Below are 15,905 nucleotides of genomic sequence, written 5' to 3' on the forward strand. Positions count from 1 at the left end.
TGTTTTTGGAACATTTCGCGCCATCCCATTTAAAAACATACACCTCGGTGGGCGCGGCCTCTGATTGGTGGCCTGTGAACTCTGCACAGCCACTCCYCTATTCTGGTTATTGGGGAAATCCCCGAAATGCACGCTTTTCAGTGAAACAAAATATTTTGCTTTATAGCAGTTACGGATTGCATTGAAAGAGAACCGAGGGGCGGCAAGAAAAGATTCATAAACGGGAGGCGAGGTATAAATCCATGTTTAATTTATTTTAGGCAGCGTAGCAAATTATTTTGCCTGGAAAAGTTTGTGGTCGTTGTTGATTGGAGATTCTAGTAAAACAGCCAGTCAAGTTTACAACTGAGCTAGCAGATTTTAGTGGAAGATGGTGGGTGAAGTTTGGTGTGYCTTGTATTTCGTTGTATTAATACAAATTTAACCACAACACATTGTAGTATTATATGACATCGAAGTTGGATGATGATCACGAATCGCTTACTGTTCAGACTTTTGTGTGTCTAACCTGCTAGCTAATTAGCTAGGACATGCTAGGCCATAACTGAGGAACGCTCAACCCCTCGCGCGATATGTCAGAAACCAGATTGAGCCACCTTCAGTCGATACTTGTAAAAATGTCAATTCTGAAAACGCTTATCTGTACCAATGTGTTTTATGTACAACTGCGGCCTTTCTGCAGGGTTCTGAAATTCATATTTTTAATAATAACTTTTATCGAACACCCCCATGTCCGGCCACCAACTTGCGCTTATCGCCCTCGTGCGGCAATGTTTGGGAACACCGAAAGCGGTCTATACCAGTTAACATGATCTTTTATGAATTATGAAACCGTTTTTATTATTACATACATTCTTCAGAATTCACAAAAAAAGGACGTTAGCTGGTTATCTCATAGAACAAGAAATATAAGATATCCTAAGCCTGTGTATACCATAATCTTATTTTCACCGTGTATCCATTTAACTTTACCCTAAAACAGGGTTCCCCAACTGGATTTGGCCCGCAGGTGGTTTTATTTGGCCCCCCAAGTTTTCTGAGCAATTATTATTTTTTTTTTGAATTTTCAATGTCAGACATGACTGCAAAAACCCCAGGAAATATAGCTCCAAGTGATTTACTTTAAAAAATACATATGTTCCCAAGTATTCCCACACATAATAGAGAGATGCATGTGATCATATACAAATGTAAAAATCTAGTTGATGATCCCTGCCCTACACCAACGACGTTCATTTTCCTCATAGGCTCTGTCCAACAAACCATGGCATACAAGAATACGCCTTTATTATTTCTCTCTGTATAGGGTGGGTTGCAAGTTAGTCATAGATTTAGATGAGGTGTTTATTTGGTAAACATAGGGTAGCTAGCTGGGCACTTGAGCAACACCAAGGATTAGCCTAATACCGTGGCACCAGTGCTCACATTGCTGTCTAGCTAACAACACAACCCAGTCAGTCATTATCCATCCCCTGTCTGCATTCTAGCTTTTTTATTTATTTATTTATTTAACCTTTATTTAACTAGGCAAGTCAGTTAAGAACAATTTCTTATCTACAATGACGGCCTACCCCAGCCAAACCCTAACCCGGACGACACTGGGCTAATTGTGCACCTCCCTATGGGACTCCCAATCACTGCTGTTTGTGATATAGCCTGGACTCGAACCAGGGTCTGTAGTGACGCCTCTAGCACTGAGATGCACTGCCTTAGACTGCTGCACCACTTGGGAGCTGTTGTCCCCCTTTCCCCACTCATCCCATAAATGTATTGTTTTGAAGACACAGGTAGCTGCTAAAACTAGTATAGATTTTTTTCTTAACTAATCACATGGGTGTGCTCTCTCCTAGATCCTATCGCCTTCCTCCCTCCCTCCTTGTGTCCCTGTGTCCAATCCTCTCCTCCCAAACGGTTCTGTGAGCTGTCGAGAAAGTGAACGGATACAGGATGGGAGAGCTCAGCCCCCCACTGGGCCAATGTTCCTTCCAGCAGCTTTGGGAGAGCAAGTAAGTTTTGAACAACCTTTAGGACCACAGACTTATAGAAGTATGTTTAAGACTACCACGGTATGTAGCTACTTCTAGACTAGACCGAGGTGGTTGTGTGTGAGTGGAAGCCCAAAGACATTGTTCAACGTATTACAGCACCTTTTCTGCATAGGTCTTTTCTGGGCCATACTAATGACTGATCCGGTGATTTCTTTTCTATAGTATGACACCTCAGGGGCCCAGTATTCCACTGGTTGCTACTCAAAACTGGTCTGACCTGGATGTCTCGGTACGTTTGATTGTCTACCTCATGACGTAAACGTGACGCCACACCTTTTTAGAATAGGCTAATGAGCCCCCCCTTCTAGTAGTACAGTGATTGTTTGAGTTACATTTTTTTTCTTCTGGTAATTTGATATCCATGGTGGGCACTCCTGTTTCATTAGTCAGACAGAAATGTAAAAAGCAACTGAAAACTTGAATGCTTTACTCCTCTGTAGATAAATGGCATCCACTTACCTCCCTCACAGCTCCTTCCCGACGCGACTCTCCACAAGGTCTTTGACGAGGGGCTGTTTGAACTGCTGGAGCCCCCGGTTGTGGAGCCCTCTGTGTCAACCCTGGACAGCGTTCCTCCCCCCGCCTCCACCGTCCCCTCCACCAACGACTACCCTGGGCAGCACGGCTTCCAGCTGCGATTCCAGAAGTCGGGTACCGCCAAGTCTGTCACCTCCACTGTGAGTATCATGTGGCTTACTGCACATGCCTGAATACATACACACACGTATAGTTAAAGCAATAAGGGCCGAGGTGGTGTGTTATATGGCCAATATACCACGGCTAAGGGCTGTTCTTCTGCCCGACACAACTCTGAGTGCCTGGACACAGCTCTTAGCCGTGGTATATTGGCCATATACTTAAAAATAAAGGAGAGCCGCAAACTCTAGGAGCTCAGATGCAAAAATGTAATTACCAACGTTTCGACAGCCAAGCTGTCTTCATCAGGGTATTGGCCATATACCACAAACCCCAGAGTTGCCTTTTATAAACTGGTTATTAGCGTAATTAGAACAGTAAAGATATTTTGTCATACCAATGCTCAAACCACCCAGTTTATAATTCATGATAATATAAAATAAGTGCTGTGTTTTGTGTGGGCTGACCCTGGCATGTAAGCATGTAAATCTCTCTCGTACAAGGTTAATATTTTAATCAATATATTCGGCTCTATTTATTCTGTTTCGAAAATGCTAATTAGGATCAAAGTAGACATGATGGAAGACTACAAATCCCTGCAAGCTCCTGCACATCTTCTTTAGCTGACTCCTTTGCTAACAGGTATTGTGTCCATAAAAAAAATATATATATTTTTTTACCTTTATTTAACTAGGCAAGTCAGTTAAGAACAAATTCTTATTTTCAATGACGGTCTAGGAACAGTGGACACTGCCTTGTTCAGGGGCAGAACGACAGATTTTTACCTTGTCGGCTCGGGGATTCGATCTTGAAACCTTTCGGTTACTAGTCCAACACTCTAACCACTAGGCTACCTGCCGCCCCATTTAAAACTTGCACAAGACAGTTCACAGAATTATATATTTTAAAGACATTTAGCCAATTTAATCATTACAAATTTTAGCTAACATTAGATAATTAATCCAAAGATTCTTAGCTTTGCCTCAATTCAGCAGTCTTGTCTAGATCACGGCATTTGTAGTTCTTTACGATAGCCACATTCGCAGCTAATTAGCATTTCATTTTTGAGGTGTAAATACAGGCGATATATTATAAGTCACCTTGTCTTAGAGCAGTCCTTCTCAAATAGTGGGGCGCGCCCCCCTGGGGGGGCTCGGAGCGATGCCGGGGGGGGGCGCGTGTGACCCCGGGGAACATGCTTTTTTTTGCCGCAGGGAGTAGTTTTCTTTTGCACTGAACAGCACAGAGCAGGAGATATGAAGTGCAGATAACAAACTCTTAAGAGACACCATGGAAAAATATTTAACAGGGATGAAAAGAAAGGTGGAGAGAGACGGAGATAATGAGACAAACGTAAGTCTCCCGAAAGCTAAGACGAGGAAATATGACGACGCGTATGTAGCGCTTGGCTTCACTGTGACTACGGTGRGAGACGGGGAAAGACCGGTATGTTTACTGTGTCTAAAAATGTTGGCAGCGGACAGCATGAAGCCAAATAAATTAAGGCGTCACTTAAAGACATTACACCCCAATCACGCTGATAAGCCGCTTGAGTTTTTTCAGCGAAAACGTGCCGAATATTGCCAACAATCGTCCCGCTTTGTGAATGCTACTTCAGTAAACCAGCGAGCACTGTTAGCATCATATAAGGTGGCGTACCAAATTGCTCAGTGCAACAAAAAAAACACTCCATAGCGGAGGAGCTGATACTGCCTGCAGCATTAGACATGGTCTCCATCATGCTGGATGACGCAAGTGCTGCAAAAATAAAATACTAATCAGGAAACAGGAAATACTGATTCATTCGAGAACCTGCATTAATTTGTTGACACTACTGACTGATGCCACCTCAGTGATTCCATATATTAAGGAGCATATTTCATCACTGATGGGATTCTTTAAAAAGTACTTCCCTGAAAACAGTTCCTAATATGACTGGGTGAGAGATCCTTTCAATGCACCAGCTCCAACTGGTTTCAGGTCTGCAGAGGACCAGTTCATTGATATGACGTCTGACTCCACATTGAGACTGAGGTTCACATCACAGACACTGAGTGAATTCTGGCTGAGTGTAGAGAGGCAGTATCCACTCTTAGGTCAGAGAGCCATGGGCATTCTTCTTCCTTTTGCAACATCTTATCTTTGCGAGACTGGCTTCTCTGCTGTTGCTGCACTGAAGACCAAGTACAGGTCCCAGCTAAACATTGAGCAGGAGCTGAGAGTTGCAGTATCATGCTTCAAACCCCGCTTCGAAAAGCTGTGCTCTGCAAAACGTGCTCATTGTAGTGATTAATCCCATTAATCCTAACTTCCTCATTTTGATTTTAAAAAATCAGCACAAATTGTTTTATTCATTTGTTTTATAGGTCAAAGTGTTTCATATATTGTGCTCCTGAGTTAATGTTGCTGATCAATTTGAATTTATTATTATTTATTGATTATATTTTATTTTTCAGTATCAAATGGTCCAAAAATGTTTACAGTTTAAATAAGGCTTGATTTTTTTTTTTTTACATTTCAGGCAAATTGATACACTTTAAGTCTTTCTGTTACAGACTAAAAAACAATGTTAATAAAGTTATTCTTTGTTGTAAGTTGATCTATATTTTTTTCTTTTTTTCTTTTCTTTAATGTTAATAAGGATACAATGTTATGCAGGGGTGTACTTATAACAATTTTATAGACAAATTATACTATTTACAGTCGCGGCGCAGAGTTGGGGGTCGCGAAATGTTTACTTCTTCCTGGGGGGGCGTAACAGAAAATAATTGAGAAGCACTGTCTTAGAGAGATTCACATGGTTATCAAAACGTCACCCCCGGGTAAGCCTACACAAGACGCAGCCCTTATTTTAAGTGTTTCTAAAATCCCCTATGGCAGGGGTTCCCACACTTTTTCCCTCAGGGCCCCTAGCATTGGGGAACATTCTGCGCCCCACCTGCACATGCGCCACGTCTATTTCTATGGGCACTAACACTGTTCATGACAAACTTTTCACACCCCTCTTGTTGGCGGAGAACATTTAGCAGGTTTAAAGCCGATTTTCTAGCAATTCTATACGTTTTGGCATGTCTAATGGGTATTCATGTGATATTTGAGTGACACAAATTACARTATCTAAGGGCTACAAAACCTACCTAAAAACACTTTAGCTGACATGGACTTGTTGATCTGGACATTTCTGGCAAGTTATAAATAGCTCTCTAAGGTATGCAATGACTAACATGACAAGAGAAACTGATGATGCACTGCCAAATATAGAAATTGCACCTTGTGCATTCTACTATTGCAATTTTCAAGAGGAAGTTTAAAGCTGGAATGAGCCCCACAGTTTGGGAACCACTGCCCAGTGGGAAGAATTGATGGTGGACAAATGGTTGGAACCATTTCCTTGTTTGACTGCTAGGCTTTATGGGTATTATGACTCATACTGTGGTACTCTATAGGAATGAAACACAGCTTACCATGGGGTCCAGCCCCACCCTCTAAGTAGCCTTGTCTCACTGTATATTCACATGCTATATATATATATCTAGCTCTATTGATCTCTCTTTCAACTTTGAATGACGTTTCTCTTCTGGGGGAAACATCTATTTGGATTAATATACTWTTTTGACAATCACAATAAGTAACAGTAAAATGGCTCAAACCAGTTTAATCCATGGTCTCATTTCAATCAATTAATTAAAGAAAATTGCAGTTACTTTACCTCCGACAGAGATGAAAGATATTCCACTCATTCTAATTCCCTGTGGTTGCATTCAACTGGAATCCAGTTCATTGTGACGATTTGCTAAAACTCAAGGTTTGGCGAAAAARTATTTGGATTAAAACAGCCAATAGCATCAAGGTTTCCACAGTGACTCGCATGTCAGCGTACTATGATAGACCTATCAGGCTTGAGTTAGGGTGTKCTGCCCTCAAACTAACGCCCCCTGCAACTCATTCATTGGAACTGAGGAGTTGCATGCTGGTAGGTTGCAGTAATGCATGGGTCTGACATGACAGGGCATGTTCCACACAAGGGCTCCATTATGGAAAGGGTTAAAATACAGCCCTTTTGGTCAAAATGTATAGTTATAAACAAGGTATTTATGATTTTCAGAATATGAATATAATTGTTAATGTGTATTATGATCTTATACCTGTAGGTGTTAAGGCCACCTTTTGCTAGTGTTTGTATTTTATGTAAACTTTATAAACGGGTTATACTCTATTTTTTTTTATCKCCAAAGTGAAATGCTGTCTGTGGGAAGTAACTTCACCAATGTGCTTATTTTTTTCCACTTTTTATCAATTCAATTCACCACTTTGTTTCACAAAATAAAATTCCTATAGACACATACAACTGGTTGCTCATTGTTTTCTCTCCCCTCCCAGTATTCTGTGCAGCTGAACAAGCTGTACTGCCAGCTGGCTAAGACGTGCCCTGTGGAGGTGTTGATGGCCATGGATCCCCCGCCAGGAGCCATCCTCAGGGCCACCGCTATCTACAAGAAGTCTGAGCATGTCTCTGAGGTGGTCCGGCGCTGCCCCCACCACCAGAGCGCCTCAGATAACAATGAAGGTGGGTGTGTTTGGGTGTGTGTTTTTAGTCTAAGGTAAACATTCAAAACTGATGTAGATAATAAKTATTTTGCCCTTAATTAAGAGTGGGAAAAAATGGACTAATATGCATGATTTTATTTTGGCTCAGGTTTTGTATTTAGCCATGTACACAAATAAAGAGGAAATGAAACCCATCCAAATCTGATCATAATATTCCCCATGGTCTCAGAGATGAGGTATACCTTCACTCCCCATGTAATAGAGTGTCCCAGGAATAGAGGAGACTCCCCCTCACTACTTGTCTACTTCCTGTTTTTTTGTCTAGGCGTGGTCCACCGCAGTCACCTGATTAGGGTGGAGGGTAGCCAGTGGGCTCAATACCTGGAGGATGGAAACACCAAGCGTCAAAGTGTGCTGCTGCCCTATGAGCCTCCTCAGGTATACCCTATAGAAAGAGAATTAATAGAGCGGTCGTCCCCATTCAAGTAAATGATGGCATAATGGGTGGACTGGCGGCCTTTGCTAGTGTACCCAGATGAGCAAGGCAGGAAGTGTACCCCATCAATCTGTTCTGCGATTTGTTGAATCAACTCAAATGAAATTATTTAAAAAATAGCCACGTCAGTTTGTATCATTTGAATGAACATTCTACATTACCATGGAAATCATTACATCACCATATCAGGAAGCCATTATGTACCCATGAGTTTACCAGTCAATTTGGCTGGATTTGAGCTTCCAAGCCCGTTCTGTTGATTTTTATCAATGGTATTTTATTTGCCATTTCTCTTGCCACTTTCATTGAGACATCTGTCTATAATGCATTGGCGATTTGCATTTGTCAATGTACGTTCAAGTGAAGCTTAACATTGTGTATATGTGTTTGTATAGCTGGGCTCTGAAACGACTACTGTTCTCCTGAACTTCATGTGTAACTCCAGTTGCATGGGTGGTATGAACAGGCGGCCCATCCTCACCATCCTGACCCTGGAGACCCAGGAGTAAGTGTCTCCTTATCCCTTCTCACTGAGTTTGTTTATTTTGGAAATTGCGCATCAGGGTCTGAGTTTGCGTTACATTTGCCGTAATGTGTGTTTTTTAGGGATGTGACGATTCACCGATATGAATCGGTCCCCGGTTGAAATATTTAAGATACGAGTGCGTCTGTCAGCGGGACCACGATCCGAATGTAGCATGCATCTGTCACAAAATTGGTTCCAACGTTATGAATCGCCTGTAAAAACAATTTTGGTGCTAAATTACTTTCTACCTTCCGAAAATACCTCCATATTTTGTGACAACTGCGTCCGTGCCTTCAGCATGTCATTGTTTTGACAGTCATTGATCTACAAGTCATTTTGCATGCCGAACAACCACAGGAAATATCAGTAGCCTAGTAAAACTGCATACTGTGCGCAGCTACGAGCACTGAGCAATGAAAAGTAGGCCTATTCCTGATCTGCCATATTTGCATGTCACTGTCAGCATGCAAATATTTGTAAAATAGCATGCGCAATATAAGGTATTTTTTGTTGTGACAATCAAGGAATTTGCTCGGTTATGTTTTTATGAAATGTAGTGTTGAAAATTGTTATACCGGAATAAAAGTAGCCTAAGCTACCCGCACTGCATGGTTGACACAGGAGAAGAAGTAAAACGGTCTAAACCGGGGGGTACGGACCGCCGGGCATTTCAAACCGGCCCGTGAGACATTTTGTGTTATCCAACTGGTAGTTAGTCTTGTCTCATCGCTGCAACTCCAGCACGGACTCGGGAGAGGCGAAGGTCGAGAGCGGTGCGTCCTCCGAAACACGACCCAGCCAAACCACACTGCTTCTTGACACAATGCTTGCTTAACCCGAAAGCCAGCCGCACCAATGTATCGGCGGAAACACCATACACCTGGTGACCGTGTCAGCGTGCATGCGCCCAGTACGCCACAGGAGTCACTAGAGCGTGATGGGAGATCTCAGCCTGCCCAAACCCTCTCCTAACCCGGACGACGCTGGGCCAATGGGTCTCCCAGTCACGGCCAGCTGTGTGACAGCCTGGGATCAAACCCGGGTCTGTAGTGACGACCGCTGCGATGCAGTGCCTTAAAACGCTGCGCCACTTGGGAGGCCCCCGCAAATTTATTTTAACAAACAATTGGTCCCACAAAAAATGCGACCCTCCGTTGAAATTTCAAACCCCCGATGTGGCCCTCGAGCCAAAAAGTTTGCCCACCACTGGTCTAAACCATTAAATTATGAGACAATGGTGAAATCTTATTACACGACCACAATACCTTTTTTGTTTTGAAGGTGTTCAGAACAATATTAACGGCAAAGAAAGTTGTCTGAACACTGAAAGCTTTGTTGAACTCTCTACAACACAAAATCCGGGTAAGGGCCAGCTGAGTAGAATACTATCTGCATATAATTGGACGAGGGCGCTTCCTACTGCCTGAGCTATGTTGTTGATGTAAATTGAGAAGAGCATGGGGCCTAGGATCAAGCCTTTGGGTACTCCCTTGGTGACAGGCAGTGGCTGAGACAGCAGATGTTCTGACTTTACACATTGCACTCTTTGAGAGAGGTAGTTAGCAAACCAGGCCAAAGACCCCTCGGAGACACCAATACTCCTTAGCCGACCCAGAAGTTTGGAATGGTGTACCGTATCAAAAGCTTTGTCCATTAAGATAGCAGCACAACATTGCTTAGTCACAGGCAATGGTGACATTGAGGACCTTAAGGTTGCAGTGACACAATCATAACCTGAGCAGAAACCAGATTGCATACCAGAGATAATACTATAGACATCAAGAAAGCCAGTCAGTTGATTATTGACAGGTTTTTCCAACACTTTTGATAAATAGGCCTATAACAGTTAAGATTGATCTCCCCCTTTAAATAAAGGACGCACCGTGGCTGCCTTCCAAGCACTGCCTACTAAGCACTGCCTTCCAACCACTACAAACACACAGAAGAAACGAGTTTAGGGAGAATCTGTGTGGCAGGGGGAAAAGAGGGTGGAGCGTTGGGGATAGTCACATTAGAAGGGCTGGTAGAGGAAGTGTTGGGTGGGTAAGGAGGCGTGTCTGAGTCAAAAAGGAATCCTGACTTAATAAAGTTATTTTTAAAGAGCTCAGCCATACGCTCTTTATCAGAGCCTTTCGCCAAATGGTGCTCTTGAGGTGGAGTAACTGCCAGATCACGGTCGAACCAGGGGCTGATCTTGTTATTTTCTTTATGGGGGCATGCTTGTTAACAATGCCATTGAAAAGATGCACAAAAAAATGAAGTTCCAAGCATCTTCAACAAAGGGGATCAAGCTGATTCTATACCATTTTACAGAGGCCAGGTCATGAAGGAAGGCTAGCTCATTAAAGCTTTTCAGCAAGCGTCTGACGAATCCGGAGAGGTCATTTTCACTGAGCAGCCATTACAAACACAAGCAGTAAAACAGTGATCACTTAAGGTCATTACAGAAAACACCAGACTGATACCAATCAGGATTATTTGTGAGGATAACGTCAAGGAGAGTAGACTTTTCTTGGTGTTTGGGATCATTCCATGTGGGATTGGTGATCTGAGAGAGATTTAGGGAGTCCCATTGTTTTAAGACATGGCCAGGTGGTTTAAGCATGTCCCGGTTTAGGTCACCTAGCAGGACAAATTAAGACTTGGTGTAAAGGGCCATGAGAGAGCTTAGGGCAGGTAGGGTACAGGCTGGTGCTGATGGAGGATGATAGCACCCAGCAACAGTCAACAAAGAGCTATTTGAAAGCTTAATGCTTAAAACCAGCAAATCAAATTGTTTGGGGACCTATTTGGTGGAGACAACCGAGCACTGAAGGTGATCCTTGGTAAAGATGGCCACTCCCCCATCTTTGGAAGATCTGTCTTGCCGAAAAAGGTTATAACCTGAAAGTTTAACATCAGAACATTCTTTCTTAACCACGTCTCAATAATGACCAACATATCTGGATTGGAGCTGTGAACCCACACTTTCAATTGATCCATTTCAGGTAATAAGCGTCTAGTGTTAACGTGCAGAAAGCCAAGGCTTTTACAAGGGCAGAAATCATCAGAGCAAATATCAGAATTGTGACTAGCAACCGTAGACGGGCCAGGGTGTTCATGCACATTTCCAGGGCACGGTAGAGGACAGGGAGAGCTCTGCAGTGTTGATATTTTTAATGACATTTGAATGTGCATTAGATGGCAACAAGATCATATTGTACAGCAATTTCATCAGGTAACATGAGTACAAAGCCAGCGAGGGAGGGTTAGGATGGGAGGCCTAGAGTACATGTAACCAATAAAGAAGTTTGTCGCGAGGGTGGGAACAAACATTGTCTAATCCACGTTCTGGTAAATGAGCAACTATATACTCAACAAAGCATGCAGGAGTCATGGAGCAAATAGCACAATAAAAAAGTGAAATAGCTTGAGGCTAGACATTGTAAATTGAGAGTCAATCGCCCCAACACAATAACGTGGCTCTCTGAGTCCAATAGGCTATAAAAGTCTGAGGTTAATAAATAGTAGACCGATGCTAGTTAATGGAAAGCATTTCTGAATAAAGCTCGCATAATATTATTCACAAGTTAATTAGCCTACCTAAAAATTCAGATCAGTCCAAAGTCTACGGCGTGCATGTGTGCTGGAGCCAAGCGAAAGCTCGGGGGAGTGTGGCGGGGGTACCTGTACCAGATTGGGAGACAGGCCAGGGCAGGCAGGGAGTAGATCGCCGGGTGAGATCCAAGCAGCAGGTAACGGAAGCAGGTGTCACACAGGCTTGGGAGAGCTTTGGTCGGGAGGCTGAGTAGGAGAGGAGGCATTCAACCTTACCAGACAGGTGTGTGGTGGAGCAGATAAAGTGTCCGGAGCGAAAAAGCTGAAAGCCAAACTTGAGACAAAACCATACACATAATTTATAATTTACGCACGTACGCCCACACGTCCGCTCGGACAGATCCAACTCAGAGAGACCCAGCTCATGAGCTCCATCAGCAGCAGATTTTAATTTAGAATGGAAAATTAATGTTTATGCAACCGAAGTTAGTGCATCGTATCACACTGAATCGATTCGTTTCTCTAATCGCACTGAATTGTTTCAAACTAAAAATGTATTGTAGCCCATATACAGTGCTTTGGGAAAGTATTCAGACCCCTTTTTCCACATTGTTACATTATACCCTTATTCTAAAATTGATTAAATAACATAAGTTCCTCATCAATCTACACACAATACCCCACAATGACAAAGCGAAAACAGGTTTTTGCTAATTTATGTAAATACGTGTTATTTTTTTATAAGTATTCAGAACCTTTGCTATGATACTCGAAATTGAGCTCAGGTGCATCCTGTTTCCATTGATCATCCTTGAGATGTTTCTACAACTCATTGGAGTCAACCTTTGGTAAATTCAATTGATTGGACATGATTTAGAAAGGCACACACCTGTCTATATAAGGTCCCACAGTTGACAGTGCATGTCAGAGCGAAAACCGAGTCATGAGGTTGACAGAATTGTCCATAGAGCTCCAGAGACAGGATTGTGTTGAGGCACAGATCTGGAGAAGTGTAACAAAGAATGTCTGCAGCATTGAAGGTCCCCAAGAACACAGTGGCCTCATTCTTAAATGGAAGAATTTTGGAACCACCTAGACTCTTCCTAGAGCTGGCCAACCGGCCAAACTGGGCAATCGGGGGAGAAGGGCCTTGGTCAAAGAGGTGATCAAGAATCCGAGATCCTCTGTGGAGATGGTTGTCCTTCTGGAAGGTTCTCCCATCTCTGCAGCACTCCTCCAAACAGGCCTTTATAGTAGTGGACAGACGCTAGCCACTCAGTAAAAGGCACATGACAGCCCCCTTGGCGTTTGCTAAAAGGCACCTAAAGGACTCTTTGGCCTGAATGCCAAGTGTCATGTCTGGAGAAGCATGGTGGTGGCAGCATCATGTTGTGGGGATGTTTTTCAGTGGCAGGGACTGGGAGACTAGTCAGGATCGAGGGGAAAGCTGAATGGAGCAAAGTACAGAGGGATCCTTGATGAAAACCTGCTCCAGAGCACTCAGGACCTCAGACTGGGGCAAAGGCTCACCTCCCAACAGGACAATGACCCTAAGCACACAGCCAAGACAACGCAGGAGTGGTTTCGGGACAAGTCTCTGAATGGCCTTGAGTGGCCCAGCGAGAGCCCGGACTTGAGCCCGATCAAACATCTCTGGAGAGACCTGAAAATAGCTGTGCAGCGACGCTCCACATCCAACCTGACAGAGCTTGAGTGGATCTGCAGAGAATAATGGGAGAAACTCCCCAAATACAGGTGTGCCAAGCTTGTAGCGTCATACCCAAGAAAACTCTAGGGCTAGGCTGTAATCGCTGCCAAAGTTGCTAAAACAAAGTACTGAGTAAAGGGTCTGAATACTTATGTAAATGTAATATTTCAGTTTTTATTTTTTAACAAAAAATGTTAACCTATTTTTGTTTTGTCATTATGGGGTATTGTGTGAAGATTGAGGGGGGGAAACAATTTCATCAATTTTAGAATAAGGCTGTAACGTAACGATGTTGAATAAGTCAAGGGGTCTTAATACTTTCCGAATGCACTGTATCTAGATGCATATCGAATCATCTTGGAAGTGAAAGATGCATATCCCTAGTGTGTTTGGCTCCCCGTGAGTTTATTGCCTCTAACTTTCACTATTCTTCACCCCTTTGCTTCCTTTCTAGGGGTCAGGTTTTGGGTCGCCGTTGTTTCGAGGTCCGTGTGTGTGCCTGTCCCGGCCGGGACCGCAAGACCGAGGAAGAAAACACAAACAAAGTTCTGAACGGGACCAAGACCACCAACGGCGTCAAGAGAAGTAAGACTCGGGCCACGTCTCAACCCTCGTCTCCTATGTCATTGTTGACCTTGTCTCCTCTCCCCTCAGAGTCCCAACATGCCCTGCCCCCTCCAGGGACCAGCAAGAAGATCAAGAACGGCTCCAGCACCGAGGATGAAGACAAGGACAATGTATTTTTGTTGCAGGTGAGGGAATGACACACACACACACACACACACACACACACAGCTGACAGACAGAGGCACTTTTGTGAGGGAGAATTTGTGTATCTCTACTTCATGGTTTTGCCCAAGGGAAATCCTCTCTCACTTCCTCTCTTCTCTCAGGTCCGTGGCCGAGAGCACTATGAGTGGCTCAAGAAGATCAATGACAGTCTGGAGCTGATGGACCACATTCCTCCCGCTGAGCAGGAGAAATACAAGAAGAAAGGGTAAGCTACCAGCGGCAGCCATTCTGACGACGGGATTTCTCCCTAAAATCCCCATGTACCATTTACATGCATTACCAGCCACCCCCCCCCCACATCTATTACCTGTAACATACATGTTCTCCTCTCAATAGTAAACAGTCTCCACCCTCTGTTTGTCCTGTATTTGTCTTAGTTCCGCTAAGATCCTCAAGCAAGAAGCAATGGCCCCGAAGAGCGGAAAGCGGCTGCTTACAAAGGAAGACAGGAGCGACTCGGACTAAGGCCAGGACACGTCTGTCCTTATTCTCCGGTCTATTCCAGACCAACATTAAGTTGTGACTCCCAAGTTAAATGTCCAATACCAAACCCTAGTCCCTACATGTAGGCACTTCTGAAAGGATAGATATTAGCAACATGGTAATATCTCCACCTAGACAGCCATACGCTGGACCCAGAAAGGGGTCAATAGAGACAGACCAACATTTTAATATTTGTTGTCATATGAACACGCAAGACATGGCGAAACGTGTGGAATTACAGATCATTGTCTTCAAAACTGCAACATTTTCTCTCTGCCCCATGGCAAAATTCAAACTGTGTAAAGTTATTATTATTTTTAATTGTATTTTTTTATATACCGGTGAATGACTGTCCATCCGGAACTTTGACAGCTAGGAAATTTGTGACCGGACCTTCTCAAATAGTACTCAAGTACCATGTTGGGATTTTCACCATATTTCGGATACCAGTCCAACAATTTCAGTACAACACAAACTGCGTAAGTGTAGGGTCTAGAGTTTGGTTTAGAATTAGGTAAGTAAGCTAAGACCCCTCCACCCACTGCCTTAACCATCTGGTGGGACTTCCTCCTCCTCACCTGCCCCCCAAACAGTACTTTAGCTTGTGCTTTTATGATTTGGACCAATTAAATCAAGTATTCATATCTTGACCTGCCTAGGCACGATGCTTTGTTACCAGTTAATTGGCCAGTTGGCTGTTAGTATTTTTATACCTGTTGAACATAACTGCTGTTATCCTTTCCCCTGAAACCTTGACTTTCTTTTCCCCATTTTTTTTTTTTACTTGTCGCTCTTGTTATCAGAATGTTTTTTCATTGTTAAAAAAATATAGATTTTAGTTTTCTCTCTTGTGAAGAGTTCTGATACTATGATTATGATACACTTAGCACATGTATATTTGTTTAATTTATCATTCTCTGATGGAAACTCTTTTTGATGTCATTCGGTGCTGAAACATGAGGCTCTATTTTGTTTAGGGGGGGAAAGGAAACATTTCAGGGAACTTTTACAATCAAATTAAAGCAATTTCTTAAGTAATACTTAAATCCTCAGTCTTTTCTCAATACCTGCCGTCTTTTGAGTTCTGAACAAAGTGACATGGGTGCGTGACAAGGTTGTCTAGAGACTACC

General features: G+C 43.2%; 1 protein-coding gene across 4 annotated transcripts; it reads left to right on the forward strand.

Moving 5' to 3' along the window:
• Positions 1-98: 98 nt before the first annotated feature.
• Positions 99-15,618, forward strand: LOC111954968 (cellular tumor antigen p53). 4 transcript variants are annotated; one of them, XM_023974970.2, is made up of 11 exons: positions 99-232; positions 1,851-2,006; positions 2,211-2,277; positions 2,489-2,725; positions 7,065-7,251; positions 7,558-7,670; positions 8,124-8,233; positions 13,954-14,084; positions 14,154-14,251; positions 14,393-14,496; positions 14,669-15,618. In XM_023974970.2, exons 2-11 carry the CDS (start codon positions 1,948-1,950, stop codon positions 14,754-14,756), a joined length of 1,194 nt encoding a protein of 397 aa, XP_023830738.1. In that variant the 5' UTR covers positions 99-232; positions 1,851-1,947; the 3' UTR covers positions 14,757-15,618. The 4 variants fall into 4 exon arrangements, with proteins under 4 accessions (XP_023830738.1, XP_023830754.1, XP_023830721.1 ...); XM_023974986.2 differs by having other exon boundaries at positions 2,519-2,725; XM_023974953.2 differs by having other exon boundaries at positions 13,954-14,251.
• The last annotated feature ends 287 nt before the right edge of the window (positions 15,619-15,905 follow it).

Source organism: Salvelinus sp. IW2-2015, linkage group LG3 (genome assembly GCF_002910315.2).
Source record: "Salvelinus sp. IW2-2015 linkage group LG3, ASM291031v2, whole genome shotgun sequence".
Lineage (NCBI taxonomy): Eukaryota > Metazoa > Chordata > Actinopteri > Salmoniformes > Salmonidae > Salvelinus > Salvelinus sp. IW2-2015.